The following is a 24,428-nucleotide window of genomic DNA, read 5'->3' on the forward strand; positions in this document are numbered from 1 at the left end:
TTAAGTCAGGATCACTGCAGGTTAATTATGGATCCGACCTGCTGCATGAACCTGCTGAAAAATCACTTCTTTATAATCATGTTTTAATCGAATTGAATAATTATGCATACTAAATATGTTGTCTTTTATTTCAAATTAACCTCTTTTATGTAGCTATAACCGGGGCTAGTTGTCACATGGGTAAGTTTATGCAAGGTCTTTGTCTACAAATGTTTATTTTCAATAGCAATGGTTTAATTTACTTTATAAACCTAAATGAAGAACCAACTTATGATCACGTTCATGAAGCAAACAAACAAAAAATGCAATATCATCAAGTTCTGTAGTTATTTTGTCAGCAAGTGAAAAAGCATACTTTAAGGAAAGCTGACTATAATAGAGGCATGTTATGTTATAGTTTTGTAATAGTTATTTGGTCAATAAGTGAAACTAGCATACATTAAGTAAAGAGTTGGCTAGCCTATATAACAGAGGTACATAGAAACCCATATAGGTTGAGTTGTAGTCTTAGGACAATTACTTTGGCAAATGTCAGGGCTTCTATAAACAGATATGTTTTGCAAGATTTTCAAATCAGTGTCAAATAAATAACAGATTTCAAAACCAATAACCACTAATTTTGCAACTTTTCACTTCAATACCAATACTTCTTTGTGTCTATATATACTGTAAATCACCCCTTAGAAATATTCACTGTTGTAAGAAGTGTGACAACTAGCCCCAGTCTCCCAAAGAGATCCATCAAATCAATTATTCTCATGAGATAAAGCTGTGCCTATGAGCTCCTTTCATAATTTATAAATTTTACTCTAAATAATGAATTAAACAATGTCTTTATTATAGCTGCTTTACAGCAGAATTTGAATTTCTCATATTTGAAGAAGCCTGCATCATTGATTCTTATTTTCCTGTTTATTACTGTGAAGCTACTTTGAAACCATCTGTATTGTAAAAAGCTCTATATAATAAAAGTGACTTGATTATTTTTTGTGTGTGACTCAACTCAAAATGTGCGCCAGATGTGTATTTCAGTCGTTTAACTTATATTTGCCATGGTTGTTTATGTGTCTCAGATCCCCCTCAGTTCCATATGTGCTGCACACTCTCATTCCCGACTGTCGTGTGATCTATTATTTACAGATCTCCATGCACCGGATCGCTCAGCCTGTGGATTACGGAGCGGAGAGAGGACATGGGCTGTGAGTTTGACCGTCGCTCCCCTGGGTTCCACAGCCAGCCCCTCCCTGCCATCAAAGACCACAAGCCACTGGATGAAAAGAAAATAGAGGAGGGGCTGAAGACGCCATGAGGACAAAGAGATTGTGATATTACAAGGTGTGGGGGTGATGGGTAAATCAATATTATATATACAAATATTATAAATTAACATTAGGCAGAATTATGAGCTGTATTTTTAATATAACTTCATAATTTTCTGTGTTTGCACACCTGTGCTCAGCAGAAGAGACCAAATGACATGCGAAAAACAGAGTCGAATGCCTTGTAAATGAAATGTGAAGCCACATGGGAGCTCCACTCACACAATCTCGGCTCCTGACTGCATATACGATGGTTTAGAGAGCGCGTGGGAGGGCTCAAGTGAATCCTCGCTGTGTGTGGGCCTTGTTCTCCTCCGTGAAACACTCACACACACTAAGTTAAAAAGCCCAAATGAACCCAATGAGCATTTGTTGGCTATTATTAATGGTGACTAAGAGCAGTTGTGGGCTGTCTAATGCAATGAATGACACACACACACACATGTGGTGCACAGTGCCAAACGCCTGTTGAGGAACTTGACAAGTGTGTTTTAAAGTCAACATGACATCAAAATTGACTAAATTGAATTTACTTTCTCAAAACACATCAAAGTTCTTATTAAGTATGATTCAGCAGTAATTTTGTTATAAATAAAAAATAAAATGCTTTTTCTTACACTTGCGCCGCCTCTGAAACAAATGTCCTTCTTAACTGATGTTTTCAATGCCATGGACCCCCAAATGTGATGATGAAATTTGAAGGGACCCCCTTCCTAATATATAACACTTTATTTAATATATATATTAAATAAAGTTTATTCAATTTATAACAATTAAAAACTGTTTATAAAAATACAAACAACAAATTATATTAATAAAATAGAAATAGGAGTAAATGCAATTTTTTTCAAAATTTTTATTTTATTAATATAAATATTTATTTTTAATTTTACACATGCACACACTCATATAATGCTGTCAATGGAATAAAAATTGTATTAATACAATAAAAAAAATTGAAAAAAAAAAATTTGCAAAACCTTTAGTAATATAATTGTTTTTATTTTATATATATATATATATATATATATATATATATATATATATATATATATATATATATATATATATATAAATCTAATAAAATCTTAAAATTCTAAAATCTTGCCAGTAATTGCAGTAATTTAATGTTGCTGCAATAAAAGCAAATAAAAGTAGATTTAAAGAAGCAGTGCTGGTATGTATTACTACTTTTCATTATCAGTTCCTAGTGGATAAAAATGCATCACCTTACAGCAGCAAAAATGGGTTGCAAATGCCATTTCACATTGACTTTAATTGTTCCTGGGAAATGTTCTGAAGGTGCTGAAAAAAAAAAAAAAAAAAAAAGAGTTTCCCATCCCCAATGACCTTTCCACACCGCATTAGCTGCAGAATACCTGTTTCAGCACTTCCTAAGTAAACTAAGCATATTGTGGATTTGCTCGTTTGGTGGCATTTCACTGTGGAATTACAGCAACTGGCTGATAGATGGCAGGAAAACGGAGACAGTGCCGGAAAATCACAGATAATCCTTAGACCTCCTCAGATCTAATTAAGATTTTCACAAGGAAAGGGAGGGATGGAGCCCCTCTATAGAGTGTCAATAGAGTGTCAGTCACTTTGAGATTTTCTTTTCTTTGATTTTCTTGATTTCTCTAGCTTAAAAAGAGAGTGTGGCGCTAGCTAAACAAGGTCATGGGTTTGGTTGCCAGGGAATGCATGAAGTGATAAAAATGTACATTGAATGCAATGTACATCACTTTGGATGAGTGTCAGCAGATGCATATAAACGTTGTGATCTATAATATAAATGTTCCTGGTTTAGCTGTTTTCAGAAAAAAAATACATGTTAATTATTTTGATGCATAAAGTTCTGGCACAAAATCCAACAAATACGTGGTTGCACTGCTAAAAAACGAGGAGTTTCACTTTAAAATAAATCCAACAGCATCATTATATACAGCAGCTGAATTTTAACTACATAAAAAACAGTGGTTTCAGTGCTGGGCAATGAGCCATACATGTGTCATGCCTCATTAGTCTGTAAAGGTGAATGGCATTGCCAACACTGAGCTGTGATCTTACAGCCTTGGAAGCAGTCACTTGAATGTAGATATAAAGGTTTAGACATCCAAAATGTTCATTCCTTTTTTATAATATCCAAACAACACTGGACCCCATTGACTTTCATTGGACTGGAAAAAATATAATTCTTTTGTTCCACAGAAGAGAGTCCATAATTCATAATAAAGCTTTCTCCAGCAAAAAATTCCTCTCTCATCAAAATCCATCTGTTTAGAACTTGTTTCACTTGTAAATGGTACTTGATCTGTGCATATTTCTCTCCTGATTCAAATATTAAGGATACAGGATGGTTTGAAGTGAGTGAACTATCCCTTTCAGCGAATTTCTCCGGATGAATGTTTTCATTTCTTTACTGGAACACTCACTCAGAAGTAATTAACAAAGATTATCGCAAAGCAGCTAGACCCAGCTAACAAGAATTTGAAAATTATGCTTTCAGAGAAATTACTTTCTTCTCATGCCACTGGATTAACAAAAAAAAATTGCATCAAAGCATCACATATCTCAAAGCGGGCTGGAGGTCTTTATGTGGTTTCTGTCCAGCTCTTCTCACATAGCCGGGCATATCTGTTTGAAACAGAGTCTGCTCTGGTCACGGCACCTCAAACTCGAGGTCTATCTCATTTCTTAGTGCAGGCCAGCGGCCTTTTAGCCAGAAATGAGAGATGTGGGATAAACGATAATGCTGTTACTGGACTATGAATTCCCTTGACCGGTGAAGTCATGCATGATATCATATGAGCTTCACTGTGGATTGATTTGGGGAAAACATTTGGTAATCTAAGTAGAGACTAGCCTCTCCGCTGGGAGTTTTAAATTGCCTTTATGGTAAAATCAAGACTGGGGCTAGTTGTCACACCATTCTCAGAAATGAGTTTTTCATGTATGTCATAAAATTTCTGATTGGTTAAAAAGGGTGGGCTTGTGATTATTTCAGACAGTCAAACATCTATCTATCTATCTATCTATCTATCTATCTATCTATCTATCTATCTATCAGTAACAAATACGCATTTATTATATCCCTGAATTCAGATTTGAAACTGTAGAAGCATATTCTTCCCACAGCATCAGCAACTTTTATACACACAAACCAGAGAGAGAGAGAGGAGGGGTGAGTGAAGGAGAAGACATACTGCGGAGTTCAGCAGAGGAGAGATGAAGAGAGCTGTGAACACACAGGAGCTCATGCACACACGCCGCCTGTGAGTTCAACTCCACGTCTCTTACACTAAGCAGCTCTGCTGTGGACTTCAACGCTGCATCTGTGATTATTCTGGACTGGACCCCCTTTGGACTGTGTCTTAACATGCTGGGAGTTCAAAGTGATGCTCTGCTGTTTGGCTTGATGGTTTGGATGGGGAGCTTATGGGGAGAGATCACAGCCCAAGGTAATGTTCATTACTGCTCTGATTCATTCAGATGTCCTTTTGTCTTTGATGCACTGACACTGCTGTTTAACAGAAAGAGCGCTTGAAACTTTACCACATACACCTCACTTTTATCACGATTACGCACAGCCTATTTGATAAAAACTCGTTGCAACACAAGTATTTGAGTTTAGTCACCCTGATGCGACATGTGAGGTTTGCGGACAAGATTGCACGAGACAAACATGCCTGTTTTGATCAGTTTGGCTCGTGCATGCGCCGCCAGAATTGTTTTCAAGGCAAAATTGGGGCAGAAATAATGAAACATGCTTATGTGTGGATCTGCTGCATAAAAACGCGCGTGGACAAAGAGTAACGCTGCGGGATTCCAACTGAATGTTATTTTATAATGGATCACATGTAGGCTATAGATGTATTGCATAGACGTCGTGCATAACGTTGTAAATCTCACCCAGGACCCTTTGGACTTGTGCTTTAACTGAAATTAAAGTGCATGGAATGACATGAAAATGCATTGGTCTGTTGTCAGCTTGTGTGTGTGTGTGCTTGTCCATTCATAAACATGCGTCCTTTACGCTATTACGACTTTTTGTGCGCAAGATTGAGATAAATTAAAAAAAAAAAAAAAAAAAAAAAAAAAAAAAATATATATATATATATATATATATATATATATATATATATATATATATATATAAATATATATATATATATATAAATCGTGTGCTCGCATTAGAAACAAGCGCAGTTTGATTTCAGTAAGTGTCACCTCCCCGAAGCAGGAGCATTCACCCTCCCTGACCTGGTGTAATAAATGCAATGCTGTTGCATTATTCATGCAGATGCGTGAACAAGAAGTCAAATGACTGTGTTGGTTCACCCACTGTTTTTCTTCCCCGAGCAGCTCTTTAATCACTTGCGGTTTAAATTTAGCTCAGTTCCACGCGCGTGGGCAACTCCTCTTTAATCGGGACATGCGCGAGTACATGTGGCTCCTTAACACGATTCTGTCCTCTAGTAAAAAAAAATTAAAAAAAATTAAAAATGTGTTTATTTTCCGACAGTGGTGTGTGATGATCTGAAATAAGAAGGGAAAGACACCTCTCTGCGTTTGGATTATTTTGGTCCAGTGTAAATTCCAGCTCGATTTGACGTTTCTAGATTAAAGGAACTAGATTAAAGGAACAGCATTTTCCTACACAAGCAACTAAACAATATAGCCTATATGTTTTGCTTTTGAAAAAAAAAAAAAAAAAAAAAAAAAAAAAACTATGTATTAAAATCATATCAGATATGCGTGTTACACATTGATTTAAAAATAATTATAGGTTAACGCATAAGTTAGAATGCCTTTAATGCTACAAACTGTTTGTGTGTGTGTGTGTGTGTGTGTGTGTGTGTGTGTGTGTGTGTGTGTGTGTGTGTGTGTTTTATTATTAGTCGCAATTATTATATTATCAAATCCTACCAGACTATCATTGGTCAAACGTGTTGATGGTCGCAGACACTGAGGTGCAGCTACAGCTTTATTTTATTTTTTTTTTATTTCGTTTAATTTTAAGTTACTTTTGACTGAAGATTTTGATATCTGCGTCTATTTTGTAAGTATTCTCTCTGTATTCACCGGTTTGCGCATTCAGGTTATTCGCGCACCTGTTAACGTCGTAGGCGGGCTTTAATTTGTTGTCAGCGTGATCAGCCAATCACAGCGAAGCGGAGACACCCATACGCGCAGGTACATTTCGCGTTTTACCACTCCTATTAACGCCATGTTTAACGATGTGATTGACGACGAAAATTAGCTAAAGAAATGAGACGCAACCCTCCTCTGAAACTTTATATATAGTTGTGGATAGTGTTACTTAAGAAAAACTAGTGTCATATCTTGTAATAACTTATTTTTGACTAGTAGTAAAGGAAGGCCTACTAGCAAGCTTAAATTACTGTCTGCGTGAGTGTATCTTTACCGACATAATGTGAGTGTGGTTTGCTACAAACAGTACTATTTTACATTTAGTTTACATTCCTGCTGGTATCATGGGAAAGTTTCCACTTCCAGGTTGACCAGCTTTACATGACCATTACAAGAGATAATTGCACATGCAAGAATGGTAAGCAACTACTCTCATGTTAATTCATTTAATATATTAATAATATTCATGTAATATAGAATATTCATGTAATAGCCTATATTAAGTCTTGGGGATGTTAACCCATATAATAAGTCTTGTGGGTATATTTAGTGATTTTCCTTTCTCTGTAGACTTAAACATTTTAATGTTGTGCTCTTTTCCGTTTAGATTGACATCTTTAACCATGCATTATTCTGGTGTCTGCTCAGAATATGATAATGAAACAAAATGGCAATTTAATGGCAAAAAGCATTTGTTTTGCAACTGTACAGTTATTTAAATTCTAGATTTCCACATTAGATTTCTGAGTCAAAGTGGGTTTTGTTTCATTTACAGTAGTTGAAAATATGAGTTGAATTGAACAGAGCATAAAAGCATTACAATAAATTTAATTACAGTACATTGTTTGTGTTTATAGATGATAAGTTGAAATTGTCTAGAAATCAACAACATCTGTAGTGATTAATTGCTTAATATAGAACTGAATTTGTAGTGAACCCAGCACTTTCCATAACTAGAAGGGTTAGATTACAAAAGTTATAATATCCCTCATGTTAATTTTGGATCACGTCCCATAATAATTGAGTTCTCATTGTTTTGGCACACTCTGTACTGTTAATGGGAACTAGATCTTAGTTGCACTCTAGCTATCTTAATTTACTGCTGGTGATATGATAGTTAGAGCTCTTCCATGCAAAAAAACTTTGATAGTATTTTTTATTGCTGACTCAAATAAATCTGTGTATTGTATTTTAAAGAAATAATTCTCATCATGTCACTATTTGCACTATTTGGTGTTCTTTCATTCATAGAAGAATTGTGCTGGTGGCTCTCTTCCATGCCATTACAATGGATGGGAACTAGAGCGTTCATGCTTCAAAAGCACCATAAAAGCAGTCATAGGACTCATGCTCCGCTTCCACAGAAGAAAGAGAGTCATACAGGTTTAGAATGAGTAAATGAGTGCGATTTCTCATTTGGAACCACAGAACTATGGACTGCAAAGTTTCAAGCAAATTCACAGTACTCTCCCAAAAATCAGATAGACAATTCTGGTGGTGCTGTCAGTGTTATTTTCACAGGGCCAGAACTCTCTAGGTGACAGACTGTCTGTTCTGCACCTTCTGAAACTCATTCATCTAGAATTTGTCCTTCTCTTTCCATCACATCACTTCCCGTCTTTCACCACAGCTCTCCCTAGTTTCTGACACACAAAGCCAAATCAGAATAGAAAGGGCAAGAATGTCCCGCAGGAAATGTCTGATAGGAACTAAAACAAGTGCGTGAGATGTGCTCTCAGAAGACTACAGGCTCAAATGTGTGGATTTATGGAGACCTGAGCATTGGGTTATTTTACAAAACCAGTGTTTTTTGGCTCATTGTGTAAATAACTCTTAAAAAATAAAGGTTCCAAAAAGGGGATTTCACAGTGACGTCATAATAGAACCATAGGTTCCCCAAAGAACATTTCTTATAAGAATGCTTTTCCAGATGGAAAACTTTTGTGCAGTGGAACCACCTAGAATATAATATGCCAATACAGAACCTTTATTTAAGAAGCTATTGCTTCTTGTTATGTTTTTGTTTATCAATCCTCATTACCATGATTTTTTTATATAGTACACAAGTGATTAATTAAAAGTGAATATTTGGTATAAATAACAGCCAGTGGCATAACTACCAGCAGTGCAGACAGGAAAAATTAAATCATTATTTTAAATGAATATTTTAATGTGACTCAAGATGGCACATTACAATTTATTAATACCTTATTTGTCTGATACATTGTTTAAAATGTTACTTACAGATTATTTAATATTATAAAATAATATATTTAAAAATATATTACTTTATACATTTCTTCTTACCTTTGTCATTTATTATATTTGTAATTAATTTAATCAAAGCATAATATAACTATAATAAAGTAATGAATTAATTATATATTTATAAAATTATACTTTAATTAAAATTATTTTTTAATTCAAACTTTAATTTATATTTCAAAATAAATACATTTTAAAAGATGAAAAAATGAAAAAGGCATCCGCTTCATGGAATGATTCATTTGATTGTACCTGTGTGGGTTTGTTGATTCAGGATACGATGGGCTTCTGTCTGGTTCTGAATCTATCACCAGGTGTTTGTTTTGCTAATATCGTATTTCCCTAATCGGGTATCAAAACAAACGCTGATGTAGATCCATTGAACGCTGGCATGTTCCGTAAATATAAGGTTTAGGTAATATCTCTAGTGTAATTTGTTGGCTGGCATTATGGTATTATTTCAATGAAGCATGTGGTGTGTTAAACATGCTCCGGAATACAGTGTTGTATGCAATATCACTGCCATTTTAAAAGCTCTGACAGTAGGGCAGTTTGCGTAATATCTGCTATCCTGATGCTCTATACCGTGGGCTGGCGGCCTGTGCACGTACAGTGGATCTTGGAAAGTGCTTTTTGTTGTAGTTTCCTCCGAACAAGAGGTTTGCATCTGATGCCCTGGAGGTTTGCTGACGGGGGGCGACTGACAGCTTCTCTTCAGCACCTGGAGCCCGACTCAGCAGCTCAGCACCTCTTCATAATTCACATTCTGTAGTCACTGGGAATTGGTGAGACTTTTTTTTTTGAGCAGTGGTGTCCTAAAGCATCAAAAAGACAAGAATCGTAGCTGTGAGAGAAGGACTGAGGGGAAAGCGTAAAAGTAGATGAGATGTGGAAAACCTAAAGATTGTAGTAGTCATTTTAGGACACGCTTTATGAATTGCCAGCTAAATAAATTGATTGAAGTGACAATAAAGACATTTTATGTTATTATTTCAAATAAATGCTGTTCTTTTGAACTTTCTATTTAATAAATAATCTGAAAAAAAAAATCCTCAAAAATATTAGGCAGCACAATGTTTTCAACATCAATAATAATACGAAATGCATAAAGAATAAATGAAATGCTATTTAAATTACTATTTATATTAGAAAATATATTAAAATAAAAATTAGATCAAATAAATGCAGCCTTGGTGAGCATCAGAGGCTTATTATTTATTATTCTAATTTAACATTTATAGCATTGCAACATTATTTTAACACATGAACTATTTTAATACTAATATTAATGAATGTATTATTTTCACATTTATATGGAACTAATTCTTAAGCTGTCTTGGAAGAGTGTGTTATCATAATTTTGAGAAATTGTTTATTTACCTCCCTCAACTTCAGCTGAGATATTATGTGGTAGCTTCCAGAAACAGTGTTACATTTGTCATTTATCTTAGTCATTAACAAACAACTTACAGATGAAATAAAATATTGAGTTTTGCACAGGCAAATGCTGCTCTATTCTAGTTTCAGGTTCAGTCCCCCTGGAGCAATCTGTGTTTTGCTGAAGGGTAAAATGTGGACGCTTTTCTTCTTGCAGGGATCTACCCATCAACCTGTTGGCCTTTGGCCTTTACACTCGCTTATCAGGTTGGCAGTATTTAAAAAAGTTGGCAGAACCTGTCAAACGAACAGACAAATTAAGGCCCTTTTTAACGTTTCCTGATGAAAACGTGATGAAACAGTTTAGTGTAAACATCCTGACACAAGTTTCACAGCTGAGCATCTGTTGCCTTGGGGTGTTAATGAAATTATCAGGCAGTGTTAATCAGCCCTAAATGATCGCATTGGTTGAGTGAATCCGACAAAACTAATGAATGGCCTAAAGGATCTTCTCATCTTGACCAGTGCCCTGAAAAGAGAATATATTAGTGCATGTTTTGTATTTAGTGCATTAAATGCACTAAAATGTTTACTCTGACATGCAGAATACTCTTAAAAGAAAAGTGTATGTGCACGATTTTGATTAAAGTTAACATGAAATTGATTTTTTAATAAATTATCCTAGTCTAATTTTAAAGGATTCATTGCAAATGCAGTGCAGAACATCATGCACATTGGGTTGCAACAAGTTGTTGAGTTTTAGGTAATAGTTCTCTCAAAAATGAAAATTTGCTGAAAATGTACTCACCCTCAGGCCATCCAAGATGTAAATGAGTTTGTTTCTTTATCAGAACAGATTTGGAGAAATTTATCATTACATTATTTGCTCACCAATAGATGCTCTACAGTGAATGGGTGCCGTCAGAATGAGAGTCCAAACAGCTGATAAAAACATATAATAATCATATAATCACAATAATCCACAAGTAATCCACACCACTCCAGTCCATCAGTTAGCATCTTGTGAAGTGAAAAGCTGCATGTTTGTAAGAAACAAATCTAAAAGTCATTTTAACTTTAAACTGTGGCAAAATTCAAGTCCATAATAACACTTCCTTAAATGTCTAATGATGGTGCTTTTGGTTTCACAAGATGTTAACTGCTGGACTGGAGTGGTGTGGATACTTGTAAGATTATTGTGATGTTTTTATCAGCTGTTTGGACTCTCATTCTGACGGCACCCATTCACTGCAGAGGATCCATTAGTGAGCAAGTGATGTAATGCTACATTTCTCCAATTGCTGTGTCTTGATTTTGGATTCCCTGATTTCATGTTCTCTGCTGTTAAAAGAAAAGCCAATAAACTCACATTTACTGTAATGGAGATATGCAATAACTTTAAAACTGGAGTATAAGGCTCCTCAAGCATCTAAATGTTTACTGTTGCCAACAGAAGTCTTTTAAAGATATTAAAAAGCAGGGTATTGTTGAGGAATAGAACACAACTCCACATAACCACCTCTAACGCGGCTACAGCTCTAATGATGCACGTGAATGAGCGATTGAGAACGTCAGCGCTGAACTTTGAAGACGCTCCATGATGAATCTGAGCCTCTGAATATGACGGTGTCACTTCAGCCAGATGGAACGGTTGGTACAAAGCATGCACCATCTGTCAGGCGCATGACACCTCAATTTCCGCGGAGCATTTTACATGCTTAATATTTCAGCTTCCGTTTGCTTCAAAGCGGCGGCTGACAGGTAGCGTGTTTTGAAACGTCCCAAACTGTTTCTCTGATTTGAGAGGTGCTTGCAAGCGACTGCCTTCACCTGAGCCCGGGTGCATTTAGCGCGTCGAGATAAGGTGAGAAATGCAGTCAAAGCATTGCCATCAGCTCCCCTGTCTCCACGGTGACATTTGAGAGCGAGTGTTTGCCTTAACGTTTTAGCTCGATGTTTTACACACCGGCTTCAGCTGTCGGGTTTGTTCATCCTGTGCTTGAGAGCACTGTCAGCCACTAATGCAGACGGACAGTCCCAGCAGGTGGAGAGAGTCGATTCAGTGCTGAAACTTCATTTCAGTACTATTATGGAAATGACTTTTTTGGGGCATGAAGACAGCTTTAGAAAGAGCCTCTGAATTAATGTAATTTCAGACGTTTAGATCTGAATCATTTCTGAATGTGATAAGATCTCGCGCCTGCTGCTTTTGTAGATGGAATTAATGTCTTAAAAATTGGCTGAAGAGCTTTAATGCCCTTAAAACATACTGTGGTGGTACCATGGTGCTTTTCATATATACCGGGGTACTTACTAATTATTAATACGTCATGGTATTTTATGTAACATTGTTTTTACCAGGGTCTTACTGTAAGTACCATGTACATATGTACCAAAAGTACCTGATACCACTACTGTTACGCCACAGTAGTTTTTGTAAAGTACATAACCATAAAAAAAAATCATGTATTACCATGTTACCTCATCTGGTAAATATTCATAAAACCATGCCATTTTCCCTTAAAGTAAAAGGTACTATGGTATAGTGATGGTATCAGGTGAAAATAGTCTCTGTACCATGGTACCAACACAGTACTTTTTCTAAGGCCATAACCAAAAAAATTTTCATATTACCATGGTGTATACAGTAGTAAAATCATGGTATTACAATGGAACCATATCAAAAGCATGGCATGGTAAATATTCATAAACCATTATATTTTTACTTAAAAAAGTGGTATAGTGATGGTAACAGGTGAAAATACCATGACAGTACCACAAATGCCACATTATATAGGCTATTGTATTTAAAGTATTTACAATGTACTCCTAAGAATAACATGGAAAATTTATTATCTGGTATAATATTGTGATACTACATAAAAAAATTATAAAAAACCAAAGCAACAAAAAGAATACAGCGATATTTCCATGATAAAAAAAAGTATGGCAATATCATGGTGCTTTATTGTTGGTGTGTGATGTAAAGCGTCCCGAGGGCTGTGTTAAAATGGGTGGCCGGGTGTTTTCGGTAGGATCCAGGCCTTTTGAGCGTGTGAATGAGCGATCGGTTGGAGGGTTCTTGGCAGGGCTGCACACTTTAGTGCCTCTCTGTGGGCAACAGTCATTGAAACACCACTCACACTCCAGACTGCCTCCCGTTCATGCATGGAGCACAAGATGGAGGAGTCAAGGCATAGAGAAGAGGGGAAAAAAAGAAAAAACACTCATTTTCATTCCCTTTTTCCCCATCTTGCATCCATCAAACTTTGTCACGCTTATGAAACCTCCTCACTGTCACAAGATCTGTGTGTTGATGACAAGCACTTTGATTTTTAGACGAACGGCGGGTTTCCTCTGGGTAGCATAAAGCATAAATAAATCAACAAATAAATGTTTTAAAGGACAGCTGCATTAATTGTAAATGGAGAGGGCTTTTAAGATAGGTTGTCATGGTGATAGGAATATCAACACAGGAAATCGTTGGGAAAACAAGAGTGGAATTGAGTTCAGTTCAATTCTGTTTTATTAGTAGAGCACTTTTTCTATTCAAATTGGTCCAAAGTAGCTTTACAAAGAAAAGTACGCCGTGAATAAGCCAAATGTGACAGTGCCATGGAAAAACTCAGATATTCAGGTTAGATGGGAAGCAATCTCAAAGGCCATCTGTGGGTTGGCTTTGGTTTGGCATACTAATTACCATTTATGAAAGTAAGTAGTATGCATACAATTACTGTATATAATGTTCAAATGTAATTTATTCCTGTGCTGCAAAGCTGTATTTTCAGCATCATTATTTCAGTCTTCAGTGTCACATGATCCTGATTTACTGTGCAAAAAACATTTCTTATTATTATCAATGTTGAAAACAGTTGTGCTGCTTCATTTTTTTTTTAAATTCTTAATATCAGGATTGTTTGATGAATAGAAAGTTCAAAAGAGCAGCATTTATTTGAAATAGAAATATTTGTAACATTTTAAATGCCTTTACTCTTTTGATCTACTAAATGAGTCATTGCTGAACAAAATCATTAATTTCTTAAAATCTTACTGACCCCAAAATGTTTGAGCAGTAGTTTACTGCAAAGAAATGGTAGTATGATAGTCCGCTATTCTGAACATAGACGTTTGTGAGGAATCCATTTGTTTTTGTAGACTAATACTCAAAGAGAGATTGTTCTATCGCTCTTCTTGATCTTTTTGATCCCTGTGTACACTTTGTAAGTTAAATGAAGGCAGGAGAGGGAGAATGGAGAGGATCCGTCCCTTTGATGTATTGTCACCGTTTGTTCTCCAGAGAAGTGGTTAATCACACTCTCGTTGTATTGTAGAAAATGTTATTCGTTTCACCTTACCTTCGAGGAACACAGTGTCCCAAAATAACATAAGTAAAACCAAAGCAAATGTCAGAATGTTGAGGGAGGAGTGCTGAGATTAAAGGATGGAGGGAGATACATGTGTGAGAGGAGAGAGAGGAGCGGGACAGCTGCCTGTGCAGACGACACACACCTGTGCAGCTGCTCAGAGACGCCATCTGCCTCGCTGTGCCAGTCGCCATCCTGGAGGGAATCCAGTAGATTCGGGGCCCTAGAACATCCAAGAATGGTTGGGATCCCTGTAAAGGCATCATGGAGACGATGAGATGGTTTTCTGTTCTGATGTGCTTTAAGGAGATTAAATTTTTCAATGTTAAAATAATTTCTCTTGTCCTAGTTTAATATGCTGAAACAAATCCTTAGAAATAAAGAAGAATGTCCTGGTAGAAAAATTTGTTACGTTTACGGGCATTTCTTTCAAACTTAAACCACCACACAATGCAATGTGTAAAACAAAATATGGGTAAAACACCAGTTTAAAATCAGTACAGAAAATGTGTTCATATTAACACGGTACATTGGCCTGTATTTTTACGCACTTTTCTTAGAATGTAAGTTGTGGTAAACCACAAAACCTAACTCACCACATTTGACCCTGTTTATTTTCTGGTACCATTCTAGTATGAAACAGGGTTTTTGCACGTTCGCAATTGAATTGAGAATGCTTTTTGAGTTCCAATTTCTGAAATTAAAGTGTATTTGAATTGAGGTTGCAAACAGAATGCAGAATTGCAATTTGAATTGATCTTAAAGTATAATTAAACTATTTTTTAATAAATTCATATAGCTGTAATTTAATATAGATTTTTTAACAATAATGTTGGCTTGACAAAGCCTTGTTTAAACATTTTTAAAAAAGATTTAAAAACCCTGAAGATTGATTGATTGGTTGATTGATTGATTGATTGATTTCATCATATGTAATAAACTGATTTTTGTGGACCAGGGTGTAAAAGCACATTTCCAACTCTTCAATTCAGAATTTTACCTTACAATGTAAAAAAAAAAAAAAAAAAAAGACAACAACAACAACAACAAAAAAAAAAAACATAGCTGTAAATATTATTATTGAAGATTATTGCAGTATGTTTTACAAGAAAATACAATTTCAGATTTTCTACTTACAATACAAAATTTCATGTTTTATTAAATGTGTTCATTTAATTAAACTTCCAGTTTCTTAAAAAAATAGAATAAAAACATCCAGTTTTCCTGTTTCAAAATTATTATTATTTTTTTTTTTAATTTGCCATTTAACTCAGAATGTTATATTTGAATAAGAAAAATGTTTACACAATGTTTAAAGTTACACACTTTACCTCTAAGTCATTTAAAATAAGCTTATTAAATGTCTAGATTTGACTGTTTTGACACTAAGTCTTTCACTCATCTTATTACAGACGCAAGCTGATTTATGCTGAAAAGCTTTAAATGCCGGGTGAACGTGCCATCTGTACTGGATCAGGATTGACAGCTCTTATTTTCCACATCGATGGACGACTGAGTCAATAGAGCTGTGCAGTCACCAGCAATTTGATCGTACAGTCACCAGGCGTTAGTCCAAGACTCTTGATGTAATTTGTACATGTTTACAGACTCGCAGCAGATGATAAGGATGTTCGCATGGTAGTTCATTGGTTTATTATTGTATCCGTGGTGCATTGGGCAGCATTTTAGATGGAGATGATATGTCATGTGGCTCATCCCAATGCAATCAATGGCTGCTCCAGTTCAGTGTTGGATCTAGAGGGCTCGACTGACCCAATGGGGGCATGTAGCAACTGTCCCGGGACATCGACCCAGTGTCTGCGCTGCTCTCATTGGCTTCCAATGAAAAAAAAATCATTATTTCTGGTTCTTGCTCTTCTTTGTCTCTTTTCCTGTGACGTGACTTTCCAGTAACCGGCACTGAGCTCAGGGCCGAGCACCAGCGCTAATGAGGCAGGTGTTCAAATTAGTGAGCCGGGCCAGCAATCCCGTGGGAAAATGGCTGCCGTCATGTAGATGTGGGGAATGAGAATTTAGATTAATTAATGCTGGAATGTGAGCTTGAGTCAATAGTTCAAATATAATTAATATGCAGCCCTTCTAATGTATTGTTTGGGAAAATATTATGTTGAAGTTGTTGCCAAGGCACGGCTATAAGGTGTGCTGATTGGTTCTGGCAAGATGCTGTGTGGTGGCTATTGTTGTGGGTGGGTGATTGGTAGGGTGTCATTTGCTAGCCCATTTCCAAAACTCTTGCTGCGTCCAAAATTAAATATTTCCATACTCTATAGTATGCAAAAAGCAGTATGCCAAAAGAGTAGTACGTCCAAATTCCAAATTCATAGTATTCAAAAAACAGTAGGTGAAAAGTAGCTGGATGACCTAATACTTCAGCGCATTTGATGAACACTTTACCATCCCATGATGCCACGGGAGAGGATTTATGAATGGCAGTGAAGTGGCACTACTGATGTTGGTAGTAATACACTTGATAGTAACAACACGGTGGGTGTAGTACGTCCGAATTTCATTCATACTACCTATATTTATACTATATAGAAAATACTTTTTTTAAAAGTAAGTTCAAATCCAAATGTAGTACCTACTCAGACAGCATGTGATTTCAGACACACCGTCTGTGATAGTATATCTACTGATCTCTAGATTTGACTTGTGTCCCTGCTGGAAATATTCTCTACCATTCAAATGTTCAGGGTCAGTATTTTATTTATTTATTTAAGAAATTTTATTTAGCAAGGATATATCAGTTTTCATTTTAATTTTTTAGTTATTACCATTTATTTTTTTGTTTTATTTTTAGTTTTTGTTTATTGTAAAATCCTTTATATTCACCCCCCCCCAAAAAAAACACACACACACACACAAAAAACAAAAGTGGTGTTTCCACAAGAGTTTAAGTGTTTTCCTCATATATCTTATCATTTATATTTAGTATACATTTATTTAAAAATATTTATAATCAAATAATATATGTATAATATTTAGTAAAGTATAAAAGATTTCAATTTCAAGTAAATACTGTTCTTTTGAACTTTCTATTCATGTTTTCCACTAGTGATTTTAATCACACAAACTTTGCATCTGTATATTCACATCTGTATAATTTCTATTTATTTAACAAATTATTTGTTATAATAATATATCATTTATAATTATGCATTTGTGTAGTATTTCTTAATTATTTTTTATATTATAAATGATTTATAAAAACCACCATTAAATAACTTAAATAGTTTTTAAATAGCTTTTAAAAGTTTAAGTAAGAAGTAATGCACTTAATGAACTACTTCTGTAGCCATTTTTAGCAGTTCAGTAATTTGTCTAATAATATGACTTATATGTCTCTTGGCTCCTAAATGTTTCATTTCAGGAGCTAAAAGCTCCCTAGTTATTTTTTGTCTGGAGCACTATTATAATTTCAAAAATCAATATATTGTGCAGCCTTAGGAACATTTCTTTAGCAAACGCTGACAGTCTTTAAAATAGGTCTGCAGCACCAGATATTGATGGTGAGTGGTGATAATGGCAGGGATCTTTACTATACTGCAGACCTCCCGCAATGCTCAGCATGACTCCGAGAGCAACCATTTCAGCTAGAAGTTTGATGATTGTGATGAAACACTTATGTTTCTTTGCCCCAGGGTTTATAATTCTCACAGACAACTATTTAGCTAATTTCTCCAAATACGTGTGATGTTTTGTAATCATTATAACCATTGTAGCCTTCACACGCAGTGCTTTTCCACAGCGACTGGATATGATTGGACAGGAATGTGCCCCCAGAAATTTATGGTTACAGTAATTGTCTGTTTGTCAGCTGTAAAGCGTGTCGGGAATGTCACCAGCGGTGGAAAGAGGAAGGGCATAAAAGCAGACAAATGTGGAGATTGAAAAGTCAAGGTTAGTTATATGTTTCTCTATTCAGCCATGCGTTCAATCAGCATGCAGTTCTTCCCCATATCCATACAGCCAATGGCAGTGGCCTTTATCTGCTCTGCCCAGAAACACACAGTCTTGCTTAGTCTTTCTCTCTCTCTCTTATTCTCTTTCTCTCTCGCCCATCCTCACCCACCGTCCTCTTTATCTCACGCAATCCCTCCTTTCACAACCACTCTGTTACTCTTTTTCTCTATGGTGGGATCATTGACACCTTTAATGAGTCAGCACACAGTCATAGCACTAAACGGTGATAATGGGATGCCGTGTCGACGGGGGAGATGTGGAAGTATGTGGGAAGCTCTGCGAGAGCGTGTTTATCGGTCGGTTAAACTAACTTGTTTGGAGCTTATTTTAATGCTCTTTCTTGTACTATGACCGCCCACTTTCTTGGGTCCCGGAAGTATTATTATTTTTCATTTTTTATATATATTACATTTTCTCCATAGGGATTTCAAATAAAGACCTCAAAGCAAACCAGCCTGCTTCCTGATGAAGCACAACTTTACAAACTTTGACTTGCATAAACAATGTTAATAGTGGCAGGCAGTAATTCACATCATAATCATTGCTTTGAAAATAAAGACTTCTTTTAAATACGCTTAAGTTAAACTGCTAGTGGTTATTTGTTTCTAGTGAGCATGTGAACTGTTACTGTTTATATATATATATATATATATATAAAGTAGAAAGTTCAAAAGAACAGCATTTATCTGAAATCGAAAGCTTTTGTAACATTAGAAATGTCACGTTTGATCTATTAAATGCTAAAAATGTTTCCTAGTTTTGAAATATGTTTTTATATATGCAGATATAAAATAAAATGGAAAGCATATTTTTAAAATACTCCAAAATACAACAATATATAAGAATATTAACAAAAATTAACCATATTTCTTCACCATTTTAACACATGGTAACAGCGACTTCTTTGGTGGATCATTGTAAATTCTGCAAAAAACAAACAAAACATGATTTTAAAAAGTTTAATTGAAATTTGAATTCTTTTAAATTTAGGCTTCCATAGAAGTTTAACCTCAGAACTCACAGTAGGCCTCTTTATCGGATTATACTTTATTGCTAAAAGTCAGTTTTTCTATAAAGAAAATGAGTAGTTATTGCTACTTATTTGTATTTTTTATTCTTTTATTATGTGTTTTTTGTTCTGTCGCTGTCATTTTGTTGGACTGCGGAAGCTTCTGTCACGAATACAAATTCCTCGTATGTGTAAACATACCTGGCAATAAAGCTCATTCTGATTCTGATTCTTCTGATTCTGAGTAGGATTTTTACTTCTGGAGCTCTGCTGGTGCTCTCTATCGCTGCTGGCTTTTAGCAGCATCCTGATAAAGACGTAACTGTCTGGTGGAGGTAAATAGACTCTGCTTTATCAACAGCAGAGAACGCTTGGTAAATCTCTCCAGGTTGTTGCGGCAACAGCGTCTAACTGAAAATCCTCCAACTGCTCTCAGGGCTGCAATTATGACAACTGAATGCCTCTATTTTGATTTTGGCATAATCGCTCTGAACTGCTTTTGGATTTGATCCAGACACACAAAGGGAGGCAGGATAGGAACCATCAAGCATTTGTACACAGTTGACAGGATCTCGGGGTTCTTTCTGATCCAGATTGGTGGGGATCTTCCTCTTGTCAAGCGCTGCTGGTGAATAGACCATTGTGCCGCGTGATTGGCCCTTTTTCACCTCTGTCTGAATGTCAAAGGATGCTGCTGAGAGGAATTATATTCCTGGATTTCGACAGACAAAAGGTCTGGAATAGGTCTTGTAACAGAGACGGGGAGCTTCAGCTTGAAGAAGACTGGATGTTTTTAACCATGCTGTCATATTTCACAAAAGCCTTTTAGATTATTTATATTGATGCACATGTGTTGCACAAGTTGCTGTGCATTTGCTTTCTAACAATAGGAACCCTTTAAAATGAACATTACCATTTTTTAGACATTTTACTTTAAATTCATTTCATTTCAGTTAGTTGCCAAATCGTTGTGTGTGTGTGTGTGTGTGTGTGTGTGTGTGTGTGTGTGTGTGTGTGTGTGTGTGTGTGTGTGTGTGTGTGTGTGTGTGTGTGTGTGTAAAAATGTCTTATTTATATTAGATTTTCTTTTTTATCATTCTATTTTAACTATAGTGTATAACATCTAATTACAAATTATATTTATATAATTCTATCTAATTTAAATAATTCTAATTTAAGTAGTGTATAGCATCTAATTACAAAAATCTAATGTAAATGGTAAACAGAGTATTTTGATATATTTATCTGTTAATTATAGACATTTACCATGGTATTTTGATGGCACTTCAAAGAATACTACAGTGTTAGCATCTAAGGTAAACTAATACAACAATATTATAATATAACACTTTTTAATAACGGATACAGCAATTAAAAACAACATTTAGACATCCAGAATAGTTTAAAGTATAGTATGTTATTATTATTTTTTTTTTTACATGAATGAGCTTTATATTTATATATGTGTACTGTTTGAATATAGGATTCATATGTGTTATATACATAGTTCTATGAAAACCAAATGCCAGAAACCAGAAAAACAGCAGCTTGAAATCCCTTTTAGAAGTTCAGACCGGTTTCAGACATTAATATTTCTCTCATGGCTGAGCTGCCACCGTTTTTTGGCGTTTTTGTCAGCGCTGGCCATTTATTGAATTGAATTTCTTCTGTTACCGCAGTCACTGTCAGGAAAGCTGTCTGAGTCATAATCCGACAGAATAAGCAGTGTGCGGGGCGACGGAAAGAAGCCGAGTCAAGGAAACAAGATAAAGAAAAGACCAAGGCAGCGGGAGAGAGACAGCGAGACAGGGAGGAGAGAGAGAGTTTAAGTTGATGACAGCTAGAGGAGGATTCATTTCTCAATCAGCAGCAGTGTTGGACTCTGTGCTCTTAGTAATTGCTGTGCTGTTGGGGCCGCTGTGTTTGGGGCTCATTATCTCATGTGAATGAATGCTGTTTACGGGACCAGCTCAGCCGCACTGACACCACTGCAGAACGTATCGTCTGCTCTGTTTGGACAGCCGTTAATGTGTCTACTTGATGTGAGCAACCCTAACCAATTTAACATTCAAATCAAAGTAAAAAATAAAAATAACACCCTGGTCATTTCTGGTTATTAAAGTTGGTGCAGTTGCAGTGTAGCATTGTTGATTATGACTAATAGTCAAGCCAAGCATTTTTTATTTATTTTTTGATGGTCAGTGTTGATAACTAAAGAGAAGAGTGGTCAATGAAATATATAATTATATGATAAAATAATTACATATTATAGTTACACATATATGATTTAATATGATTATATTAATATTATGATTTTATTGACAGTAGATATGTGTATACTATTATTACATTTAAATATTATGCATATATATATATATATATATATTATATATATATATATATATAGATATATATACACACACACACACACACACACACACACACACACACACACACACAATATTCAGTTTATCAACTGATAGTGTAAAACGTGATGAAATTATAAATTACTTTTTAATTTATTTATGTCATTAAATCAAATATATTTATGGCTATAATACATATTTATAATAGCCACAAATATACATGATTTAATGATATAAATTACTGCTAGTAGATAAGAATATTATTTTATAATATTTATTCACAAATACATTTTCATAATAAATTAATACATTTTATCGTTATATTTTTTAATAAATTTTACAATATCAAATGCTAAATTGAATAATGCATTTTTAATTTGATATTTACAGTAATTTGTTTGTTTTTATAATTAATAAAATATTAAATGTTAATTACATTTAAATTTTACGGAAAGATTATATGCAAATGAAATAATAAATAATTACATCATAAATTCTACATTATTAATTGCTAAATTGAATATCACATTTTTTTGTTTGTTTTTAATTGATTAGTTTATTATTTTTTCATTATAATTTTTTATAATTAATTAATGTGTTTATATTATTTGTAACACTTAAATTGATTTTTAAAATTGATACAAGGAGCGAGGTACGACATTTGCAGCTATGTCATATCTAGAGGTTGCAGACAGAAGAAAGGCAGGTTCAGTGTTGACAATCTCTCTGCTTGGTGAAATAGTTTATTTGACATTCAAAATAGCAGGTTTAAAAAATAGCGTGATTAAAATTATCTCTCTCTGTTTCTGTGGGGAATGGCTCCTGTCCTAACCGACTCCAGCCTCGTAGTGTTTAGTGGCACTGGAGTTTCAGAGTCAGATGGTGTTGGCTTTGTCTGACCCACTTTCTATAAATAAAAGTTGAACGGTGTAGAACAGCAATTCAACACGGCGAAAAAGATCCAGTGAACAATAGTGCAAAATTGCTTCTCTTTGTCTCTACACATTAAATGATTAACAGAGATAAGACAGCACTCGCAAACAGTGATTGTGGAAAGCTTTAGCCATTGTTTTGATACTGAAGCGCAATGCACGTATTGTAAAACACATTCTCTAAAATCACATATTTTATACACATCACACAAATAAAAAAAACCTCAATAATACATCAGTTTCTTCTAGAAAACAACTATAATAATAGAAGCTCAAATGGAGGCTTTGCTGAACTTGAGATTTCTCCTAAAAAAAAAATACCCTTTATACCCTTGATATCAAAAAAACCTCACTCAAATATGAAAGACTGCCATCAAAAGTAAAATATGACACTTTTCTCATCAAGTTTTCCTAAGGTCAAATGATCTGCTGCTATCCATGTTTATTTTATAGCTCTGTACTCTTGCTGTATGTCAGTAACCCTCTCATTTGTGTCTGTTTTTCTTTTTAGAAGAATTTTAGAAGAAACATTTGTGATGTTTGATTCCTAAATGAAACACATCTGAGAATTCCTGAGCAATGAAATGTGAATTTTTTGTTGAAGCTCTGTTTTAAATATAAGTGTTATACATCCAGTAGTCAACAATCTTCTTGTTTGAAAGTTTAATGCTGAGTAATAAATTCAGGATTGCTTATATTGAACTGAAGTGCATGTATGCTGTACAGGGATCAAATTAACTTTCACTAGAGGACGAAGTGGACCTGTGAACCTCACGTCGGGTGCTTTCCCCTTGTATTCACTTTCATTACATGTTTTATTGCTCAGACCATGTCCCTGGACAACACTCTATCACTCACAGAGGGTAATAGCTTTTTTCGCCGGTGTAATTTAATTGATCAGCCACTTCCTCTTTTTTCACCTTGAGGAATGGCCACTGTGGTGAGAAAGCCAACAGAGATCAAAAGTCGTATGCATCTAAATTAGTTTGCTATGGAAAGATATTTAGCATTGGGTATATATATATATGTGTGTGTGTGTGTGTGTGTGTGTGTGTGTGTGTGTGTGTGTGTGTGTGTGTGTGTGTGTGTGTGTGTGTGTGTGTAATTTAAAAGTTCACATAATTTTTTTAGGCATATTAAATGGTAAAAAAAAAAAATATATATGGCTTTTAATTTCACTGAAATGTTATATGGTTATATTTACTGATTTTATCATCAAGTCCATTTAATAGAGTGATCGGTATCAGTATTGGTGTCAGTGCTTGCCTTCATTCATAGTACAAAAAAGATGCCGGTAAACAAATATTTAAAATCTATTTTCTTTGATCTTTCTACATTAATTTGGTGATTCAGGGTGAATATATATTTATGATTACAAATTAATGTAAAGTGTTAATAACAGAGATTAGTTTGGTTTTTGATTGACAGCACTATAATATAATATTATTATATATAATAATATTAAATAATAATAAAATAATAAAAATTATATTAATATTAATAAAATATTTATCTAATTTATATACATATATAGAGACAGAGGGTGAGAGAAATTAAATTAAATTAAATTTTTATCATTCTTATTTTTAATATTTTTTATTATAACTATCATAATAGTTAAAATACCAATAGTGTGGAATCTTAAATATTTCTAAATGTTA

The 24,428-nt window shown here is 34.8% G+C and overlaps 1 protein-coding gene and 1 long non-coding RNA gene across 4 annotated transcripts in view; both read left to right on the plus strand.

The window, feature by feature from the left end:
• The first annotated feature begins 28 nt into the window (after positions 1-28).
• LOC122146484 lies at positions 29-1,996 on the plus strand. The gene is made up of 3 exons (XR_006161015.1): positions 29-180; positions 1,141-1,335; positions 1,463-1,996. It is a non-coding gene; the product is annotated as an uncharacterized LOC122146484 (long non-coding RNA).
• Positions 1,997-4,529: 2,533 nt separating this feature from the next.
• Positions 4,530-24,428, plus strand: part of LOC109090016 (seizure 6-like protein) — a 37,300-nt gene continuing 17,401 nt past the window's right edge. Inside the window, exons 1-2 of one of the 3 annotated variants that reach the window (XM_042765451.1) lie at positions 6,564-6,753; positions 6,837-6,888. In XM_042765451.1, coding sequence (XP_042621385.1) covers positions 6,852-6,888 — 37 coding nt within the window. In that variant the 5' untranslated portion in view covers positions 6,564-6,753; positions 6,837-6,851. Of the gene's footprint in view, positions 4,778-6,563; positions 6,889-24,428 lie in introns of those variants that run through there. The other 2 variants (XM_042765449.1, XM_042765450.1) reach the window with 2 other exon arrangements.

This window comes from Cyprinus carpio, chromosome A10 (assembly GCF_018340385.1).
Source record: "Cyprinus carpio isolate SPL01 chromosome A10, ASM1834038v1, whole genome shotgun sequence".
In the NCBI taxonomy this organism is placed as follows: domain Eukaryota; kingdom Metazoa; phylum Chordata; class Actinopteri; order Cypriniformes; family Cyprinidae; genus Cyprinus; species Cyprinus carpio.